General features: G+C 41.0%; 1 protein-coding gene across 2 annotated transcripts in view; it reads right to left on the bottom strand.

The window, feature by feature from the left end:
* Positions 1-10,000, bottom strand: part of LOC138983532 (low-density lipoprotein receptor-related protein 4-like) — a 55,536-nt gene that overhangs the window by 2,281 nt on the left and 43,255 nt on the right. The window contains exons 19-21 of one of the 2 annotated variants that reach the window (XM_070356790.1): positions 5,795-6,193; positions 4,563-4,656; positions 1-1,416 (exon numbers count right to left, since the gene is read on the bottom strand). The exon at positions 1-1,416 is cut by the window's left edge and continues 2,281 nt beyond it. In XM_070356790.1, coding sequence (XP_070212891.1) covers positions 1,200-1,416; positions 4,563-4,656; positions 5,795-6,193 — 710 coding nt within the window. In that variant the 3' untranslated portion in view covers positions 1-1,199. The remainder of the gene's footprint in view (positions 1,417-4,562; positions 4,657-5,794; positions 6,194-10,000) is intronic. The other variant, XM_070356791.1, reaches the window with a different exon arrangement.

Here is a 10,000-nt window from a genome sequence, read left to right as displayed (position 1 = left end):
CAAGCCCTTCATCAATGTACCTAAAATAGTTGACACAACTTCTTCTTCTTCTTGCGTTCGCCGTCACACCATCAGGTTAGTCTGCGAGGTTGACACAACTGATACACCTTGGACCTTGACCTCACGCCTTCAACTTTATCATGAACTTCATGTGGCCGAGCTTCTGCTTTTACCAGTGTTTTCTCAGTCTCAAGTTTCTTTTAAGTATATGAATGTTGAAGGCTCATTCATTTTCCCTAAACAGTCTTTACCAGTAGTATCACTGCTGTATAAGATATGTCTGCAGGATCTCAATAGTTGAGGTAATGGGTACGTAGGCGCTATGCAATTGATTTCAAGAAGCTATGTTATCATTGGGCAGAGTAACTGTTCCAAGCATCAGAGGACAAGAGGTCAGTTGGACCTGGATTGAAAACATGTATAGGTCCAACTGTCGTAGGTTCGTACGCTTGCGGGAAAAAAAAGATGGGCAGAAGACCACGTATTTGATACGGTAACATGATGCTATAATAGCTTATCTCGTCTGGAGTTGCATGGCTGCTATGGAAACGTTAACAGTATGACGTAGTAGCCGATCTAGTGTTCTACATCTTATCATCACTCTTTAATCTTCATCTCCGTGTCTTTTTGATTTTTCCTGCTTTTTCTCCAAAACGTTCTCCATTGTGCTTTGTCATCAAAATTAATCGTATAGCCATAGGCAGGTTTATCCCTTTCCGTCTACTCTCTCCTATGCACACTCCTTTCCTCCTCTCTCTCTCTCTCTCTCTCTCTCACACACACACACACACACACACACACACACACACACACACACACACACACACACACATCCGTGGAGTGACTGAAGTCTCTCTTGCACGAAATTAACGAGCAGCTTTAAAAAAGACAAAGACGTTATTAGTCTCTACCAAAGCACTGAATACCTTCCCCATTTGTATTTCATTTACTTATTTATTCAATTCTTTACTAATTAGAAGAAGTGTTCATATTTACCTATTTACGATACCATCTATTTATTCATGTTTTAATTTCCTTATTTTCCTTAGTTTCAATGAGCAATCTGTCTAGCTTCCTACTGCTGAACGCAGTCATGTATGTATCAATTATTGGATGTTGGCCTTTTTTCTGTATTGACCATAAAGTCCATTTATTCATGTATCAGTTTGCAAGACATTTCATCTCACGGTGGAAATCATTCAATCAGCAGGCTGCTTGGCTTCCTCATGCTGAGCGCTGAGCATGGCCATGGTGACGTCATAGGTGGGGTTCTCGAAGCCCTCGTCAAAGTGCACGCTCTCGGCGCTGTTGTGATGCGCGTACGTGACCCTGCTACTGGCTGAAGGTGAAGAGTCAGAGGGCATGGTCGTGCGGTCTTCCGTCAGACGGGTGTGAGGCACCTGGTAGGAACTACGTCTGGAAGGTAAAGAGAGAAGGGTTATTCCAGTTAATATACGTTTTTTTGTATTTTGACCAAAATATGACATTTTACACAGAACGTGATATTCATTGTTCTTCGAGACCAAACTAGCGGTCGAAGGGAACAACAAATGTCGAGTGTTGAATGTCATCACTTGATAGCAAGAAGAGGGTAACATTGACAACATGAACATCACACAATGATTTTATGGTGCTCACAACACGTTTCGAAACGAGTTTCAACCAAGATATTGTGCCTTTCCTAATATAAAATGACAGCTTTATCATGTCGAGAGAAAAAAACGCAAACAAAATATAAAAAGAACAAGAAGGGCAAAGCCCACACGACTCACATGCTTTACACATTTTTCCTACCAAAATACATGTGACCTTGACCCAAGGTCAAGGTCATCCAAGGTCATGCAACACAAAGCTGTTAATTCAAGACATAGGAAGTACAATGGTGCTTATTGGCTCTTTCTACCATGAGATATGGTCACTTTTAGTGGTTCACTACCTTATTTTGGTCACATTTCATAAGGGTCAAAGTGACCTTGACCTTGATCATATGTGACCAAATGTGTCTCATGATGAAAGCATAACATGTGCCCCACATAATTTTTAAGTTTGAAACAGTTATCTTCCATAGTTCAGGGTCAAGGTCACTTCAAAATATGTATACAATCCAACTTTGAAGAGCTCCTGTGACCTTGACCTTGAAGCAAGGTAAACCAAACTGGTATCAAAAGATGGGGCTTACTTTGCCCTATATATCATATATAGGTGAGGTATTGAATCTCAAAAACTTCAGAGAAAATGGGAAAAATGTGAAAAATAGCTGTTTTTTAGGCAACATTTATGGCCCCTGCGACCTTGACCTTGAAGCAAGGTCAAGATGCTATGTATGTTTTTTGGGGCCTTGTCATTATACACCATCTTGCCAAATTTGGTACTGATAGACTGAATAGTGTCCAAGAAATATCCAACGTTAAAGTTTTCCGGACGGACGGACGGACGTCCGGACGGACGGACGGACGGACGGACGGACGACTCGGGTGAGTACATAGACTCACTTTTGCTTCGCATGTGAGTCAAAAACGCCGAATGCATTTCGAGAATATGAGTCCCAAAAAAACCAACGCTGAGTAAAGGAGTTGGGGGTATTACAAAAGAAAGAATGCCAGCAAAATCAACTTAGAAAAGTATGAATATCAAATAACCAAAGGGAAGTAATCGCTCTTTATGCATACGACATGTGTAATAGAGTAAGCGAGAGTTGTACGTACGGAACCTTTTCTCCTGGCACCAGCTGAGAGAATAACTAGCATCAGGGTCCCCACTGGTTTTTAGAAACAAAATTCCATGACTTTTCCATGACTTTCCATGAGCCTCAATAACCTTTTCCATGACTAGATCCACAGGTCGCCATTTCCGAACACGCAAACTTTTTACGTCTTGTCACTGCCAGTTTTGACACTGGCTTGCTTTGCACTGAATTTGAGTCAGTTTCTACGCAGTGTCTCTTCGACAAGCAAGTCAAGTATTTGCTACGCAGTCAGATTATCGGTAATGTTTGCTGGGGTAATCTTGAGCTTTAGCGTGTTAAATTCATAGCTCAGAATTCAGAGGCATTTAAATCTCCAAATTTGTAGAACCTGCACTTGTAATCATAACAAGTCATTTTAGATCCGTTTGAAGTTACGGAATGAACTCCGATGAACTGTACGAATGCATTTCGTTTACATGGGTCAAAGAAGGAATCATCCGTATGATCGGACAAGGGAGACAACTCTTTCGTGTAAATGACGTCCCATGGTTGACAAAGTACGCCATTTTCGGTGCATTTTCGTCGATTGAACAACCAAATTAATTAATTATGCTTAAGTTTGAAGCTCAATCCGTCAATTAATTTCACGACAAATGTTCTTTGGTTTGCTTACATGGACTTGTATGAAAAATAAGTAAAGAATGTCACTGGATTCTGAGCTATGAATTTAACACGCTAAAGTTCAAGATTACCGTTTGCTGGTCCTGTCATTTCACTAAACTGGACCAGCTACTGTTTGTATCCATCTGCACTTTCGTAAATTCCGTTTCGTAACCGTCACTGTGACTTGACGAACTGTCATTTTTTTCACCGCGATACACACTTCATTGCGAAGATCTTCCTCGGTAATTCGTTCCAATTCCGCATACTTTTTGTTGTCAAGAAACAACTCGAAAGAAAGTTTCAAACTCATCATCCTCCATCTTGCTTGTCGAAGCGCTAAAGTACTTTATCGATGCAAAAACAAAAGCAGAAAACTTCGACGAAACCGACTCAAATGCAGCGCAGACGACACGACGAGATAACGGAAGGAAGTGAGCCTCGCTTTGGGTCAAGTGCCGTTAAAAATACCGTTATTCTCGTATGCAAATATGAACGAGAAGTTGGTCATACGAACAAGCCTTGCGCTGGCGACGCAAATCGCTGCTGGCTGGCAAAGGGGAGGGGGGGGGGGGGGTGTGTGTAAATGGCTGGGCAACGAAAATCGCCGCTGGCGTGCTAAAGGCTAATTTTTTTTAAAATATTTTTGTTAAATTCCATGACTTTCCATGACTTGAATTGAAATTCCATGACTTTCCAGGCCTGGAAAATTAAAAATCAAATTCCATGACTTTCCAGGTTTTCCATGACCTGTACGAACCCGGTAGCATTGAAATGAACAAGCGACTTTCATCCTCAAAGTCATACTCAGAAAAGTATGGTCAGAAAACTAACATCCATTGTAAAAGTGAGGAACTGACAGTTCCATGTAACATAATAGAAAGTCGGCACAATCTCAAACCATTGGCAGACTATGTTCGGAAATAACTCCGTCAATTTGTTATGGGTTGTGGAAGAGTTGCTTTCTCTTGTTTCCATAGAAACACGTGCACGCTTTCAAACCAACAATGTCACGCGAAGCTTGCCTCTGTGTTTCTATGAACAAGCAAGAAAATACAAGGGAAAGCAATTCTTCCACAACCAATAAAACCCTGACCGTTATTTCCGGACCTTGTCTATTTGAAAGTGTTAGGATTGTCATCTGTTGTTGCCGGGACACATGTACCCCCCTTCCCTTCATGTCCCCCCCCCTCCCCCCCCCAGGTATGACACTCACCTGCTGTAATAGAGTCCTGCGGCCACCAGGACAGCGACCAGCACAGCAATCCCCACCAGCACTGAAGCCACGATGATGCCTGTTTTAACATTCGCTGAAACAGAGCAAAGTTAGTGCAGCGTTATTACCAATCCTCGGTCTTTCGTATTTTAGGCATATTTTCTGAATCTGACGCGTTTTTCTGACCCCAGGCCGGTCGAATGTCCCTCCGCTTTGGCACAGAGGATGTCTTCAAATACAGCAACGTGTTGCGGCCAAGACAAGTAGACCGATATTTGTTTTGAAGCCAGGTCCAGCTGACCTATTTTCATCTGTGTCTGGGTGCAACACTGTTAGTGTCAGGATATTTTCCTTCGTTATGCACGAGCAAAGGACCGTAACAAATTTGTCCAAGATATATCTGAAACTAATTGTATTTTGATTACCTATACTTTAAAACCCAAAACATTTGTTCATGTATTTGCAGAAATATAGTAAAAATATAGTATGGATAGTGTTCCCCTTCACAAGGTATAACGTAAAACTGATAACAATAACACTTTATTGTCGGTAAAAATGAATATATTAAAATGGAAAAAATTCTTTCAGCAAATCTTACCTGCCAATGATAAACATACACATGTTATCAATCAATCAATCAACATGAAGCTTATATAGCGCGTATTCCGTGGGTACAGTTCTAAGCGCTTGTCGAAGAGTTGTCAACACAGGACTAACAAAGAAACTAACATCTTCAGACGGACACGAACCCTCTCACACACTAGCAAACCCTGGTAAACATACAACAAACTGTTTAACAACAATGTACACATCAATAGCTAGGTCCAAACAAAATAATATTAAGCACAAAGAAAATCCCTCTCACAGAGCACAGCACAAGAATGTCTTTTGGGGCACAACACATCACGTTAGAAGCACACTTCATCCCCCAGTATTTCTTTCCCTCCTGACACACACCACACACACACACACACACACACAAACCAACACCACCAACGCTACCTCTCAATCCCCCCTCCCCCTTCACAACATCCCAATAGTGAACACACGCACAATCTCACACACACACACACACACACACACACACACACACACATACACACCACCACCACCACAAACACACACACACACACACACACACACCAACACAAACAACACCACCGCTACCAAACACCTACACGTACACAAAAACACCACAAGCAATCCTCTACAAAAGCAGCAGCACGTCTTACTTTCATCGTCGCCTCTATTCTCGTGGTTTCCGCCATGTCTGGGTCCTAGCCCCTCTCCTGTCTTGCCGCTCTTGTCGCTGCTCTTGTCGCCGCTCTTGTCTCCGCCCTTGTCGCCGCTGTTGTTGCCGCTGTCGTTGTCGCTGTCGGTGGTGGTTGTGGTGTTGGAGGTGTCTGTAAACCAGTGCAGGCTGTTGTCGCGCGTGCTGGTGATGATGTGTGTGGTTGTGGTTGCGGTTATGGTGTTGGCGGTGGTGGGATTTTGAATTTTTGTGATGGTGCTTGTTGTTGTGTTTGGGGGTAATGTGGTAGCGATATCGGTGGTGTTTTTGGTGGCGGGGGTTGTTGTTGAATTTGATGTGGTGGTGGTGGCGGTCGTGGTGGTATTGGTGGTGGTTCTGACTGTAAAAAGTAAATTCAGGTTTGAGAAATTAAACATTGAGCTGGTTTAGTTTGAATTACATTTACATTAACACCCTCACGTGCAGACAATGTGGCAGGTTAGCAGCAGCATTTGGTTGACAAGCAGATGGTTAGTCGAAGTCAGGATCTGTCATGATGCTCTATTTCACATGCTTGAGTTGTATGGAAACTGTTAGTCAAACATATCTCACCGGCACGGTTGGCCTAGTGGTATAGCGTCCGCCCCGTGATCGGGAGGTCGTGGGTTCGAACCCCGGCCGGGTCATACCTAAGACTTTAAAATTGGCAATCTAGTGGCTGCTCCGCCTGGCGTCTGGCATTATGGGGTTAGTGCTAGGACTGGTTGGTCCGGTGTCAGAATAATGTGACTGGGTGAGACGTGAAGCCTGTGCTGCGACTTCTGTCTTGTGTGTGGCGCACGTTATAATGTCAAAGCAGCACCGCCCTGATATGGCCCTTCGTGGTCGGCTGGGCGTTAAGCAAACAAACAAACAAACTAAACTATTTGTAAGGCATACTCTTCTTCGTGAAAACAGATCGGTTCACCATTTCCGATCTGGCCAGGCTTGTACAACGGATAAGACATCCACTTGGTCATATGCCAAAAATCAAGACCCAGACTGACTGCTGTGATGAGTTGGATTTGTTTGAATGAACTACTTAAAAAGCCACTTGTGCCTTTACGGCATTAGTTCGTTAAAAACAAATCCAACTGTGGACAGAGAAGACACAGGATTTTTGGTATTATTCATTTAGGTCTTATTCAATGTAAAATCCTGACCTGAAAAGGGGAGCCGAACTGTTTTCACAAGAAATGTTAGGAATAGGGTTTAATGTGTATTATTTTCACATAAGGAACAGGGTTTAATGTGTATTATTTTCACACAAGGGACAGGGTTTAATGTGTATTATTTTCACACAAGGGACAGGGTTTAATGTGTATTATTTTCACATAAGGGACAGGGTTTAATGTGTATTATTTTCACATGAGCCGAACTGTTTTCACAAGACATGTTAGGGATAGGGTTTAATGTGTATTATTTTCACATAAGGGACAGGGTTTAATGTGTATTATTTTCACATAAGGGACAGGGTTTAATGTGTATTATTTTCACATAAGGGACAGGGTTTAATGTGTATTATTTTCACATAACGGACAGGGTTTAATGTGTATTATTTTCACATAACGGACAGGGTTTAATGTGTATTATTTTCACATAACGGACAGGGTTTAATGTGTATTATTTTCACATGAGCCGAACTGTTTTCAGAAGACATGTTAGGGATAGGGTTTAATGTGTATTATTTTCACATAAGTAACAGGGTTTAATGTGTATTATTTTCACATAAGTAACAGGGTTTAATGTGTATTATTTTCACGCAAGGGACAGGGTTTAATGTGTACTATTTTCACATAAGGGACAGGGTTTAATGTGTATTATTTTCACATAAGGGACAGGGTTTAATGTGTATTATTTTCACATAAGGGATAGGGTTTAATGTGTATTATTTTCACATAAGTAACAGGGTTTAATGTGTATTATTTTCACATAAGTAACAGGGTTCAATGTGTATTATTTTCACACAAGGGACAGGGTTTAATGTGTATTATTTTCACATAAGGGACAGGGTTTAATGTGTATTATTTTCACATAAGGGACAGGGTTTAATGTGTATTATTTTCACATAAGGGACAGGGTTTAATGTGTACTATTTTCACATAAGGGACAGGGTTTAATGTGTATTATTTTCACATAAGGGACAGGGTTTAATGTGTATTATTTTCACATGAGCCGAACTGTTTTCACAAGACATGTTAGGGATAGGGTTTAATGTGTATTATTTTCACATAAGGGACAGGGTTTAATGTGTATTATTTTCACATAAGGGACAGGGTTTAATGTGTATTATTTTCACATAAGGGACAGGGTTTAATGAGTATTATTTTCACATAAGGGACAGGGTTTAATGTGTATTATTTTCACATAAGGGACAGGGTTTAATGTGTATTATTTTCACATGAGCCGAACTGTTTTCACAAGACATGTTAGGGATAGGGTTTAATGTGTATTATTTTCACATAAGGGACAGGGTTTAATGTGTATTATTTTCACATAACGGACAGGGTTTAATGTGTATTATTTTCACATGAGCCGAACTGTTTTCACAAGACATGTTAGGGATAGGGTTTAATGTGTATTATTTTCACATAAGGGACAGGGTTTAATGTGTATTATTTTCACATAACGGACAGGGTTTAATGTGTATTATTTTCACACAAGGGACAGGGTTTAATGTGTATTATTTTTACATAAGGGACAGGGTTTAATGTGTATTATTTTCACATGAGCCGAACTGTTTTCACAAGACATGTTAGGGATAGGGTTTAATGTGTATTATTTTCACATAAGGGACAGGGTTTAATGTGTATTATTTTCACATAAGGGACAGGGTTTAATGTGTATTATTTTCACATAATGGACAGGGTTTAATGTGTATTATTTTCACATAAGGGACAGGGTTTAATGTGTATTATTTTCACATAAAGGACAGGGTTTAATGTGTATTATTTTCACATAAGGGACAGGGTTTAATGTGTATTATTTTCACATAAGGGACAGGGTTTAATGTGTATTATTTTCACATGAGCCGAACTGTTTTCACAAGAAATGTTAGGGATAGGGTTTAATGTGTATTATTTTCACATAAGGGACAGGGTTTAATGTGTATTGTTTTCACATGAGCCGAACTGTTTTCACAAGAAATGTTAGGGATAGGGTTTTCTTCTTTCTTCTTCTTCTGCGTTCGTGGGCTGAAACTCCCACGTACACTCGTGTTTTTTGCACGAGTGGAATTTATTTTACGTGTATGACCGTTTTTTACCCCGCCATTTAGGCAGCCATTCGCCGTTTTCGGAGGAAGCATGCTGGGTATTTTCGTGTTTCTATAACCCACCGAACTCTGACATGGATTACAGGATCTTTTTCGTGCGCACTTGGTCTTGTGCTTTCGTGTACACACGGGGGTGTTTGGACACCGAGGAGAGTCTGCACACAAAGTTGACTCTGAGAAATAAATCTCTCGCCGAACGTGGGGACGAACTCACGCTGACAGCGGCCAACTGGATACAAATCCAGCGCGCTACCGACTGAGCTACATCCCCGCCCTGGATAGGGTATAACTATTGGTCAAGTACGTAACACTGACACGTGCCAATGTTAATTATTTTCCCATGCCTCATGATAGACAATGTTAGCCGTTTTCGATTTAAAACTGCAAAGAAGGACATGCAAAACATATTGCAAGGAATCAAATGTAGATGCTTATCTAGAGCGACCGCAGGAATGGCTTTTAATGGGTAAACTAGAGTAATAATGTTTATTAATAACAGACTAATAGATGTTTTCCGGAAATAACTCTGTCAAGATTCTGAAGCGGTGTAGCAGAGTTAATTTCCGAATCTCGTCTATTGAGTTTTAGCGTCCTCTTTTGACCATTGGTGTGTCTTGAATTAAATACTTTACGCGATAGGGCAACAAAGAGGACAGAGAGACATGCAAACAACGAACATTTCGTTTTATCTCATTCGTGTTATGCTTCTCGTTAAGTTGATGTGGCGGTATTTACACCCCCGGTATAGGGGTGTGTATAGGATTCGGTCGATGTGTTTGTTTGTTTGTTTGTTTGTTTGTTTGTGTGTTTGTGTTCGCATATAGATCTCAAGAATGAACGGACCGATCGTCACCAAACTTGGTGAACAGGTTCTATACATTCCTGAGACGGTCC

This window comes from Littorina saxatilis, linkage group LG13 (genome assembly GCF_037325665.1).
Source record: "Littorina saxatilis isolate snail1 linkage group LG13, US_GU_Lsax_2.0, whole genome shotgun sequence".
Taxonomy (NCBI): domain Eukaryota; kingdom Metazoa; phylum Mollusca; class Gastropoda; order Littorinimorpha; family Littorinidae; genus Littorina; species Littorina saxatilis.
Note: the sequence above shows the minus strand (reverse complement) of the source record. Positions and strands in the feature narration are given on the sequence as shown.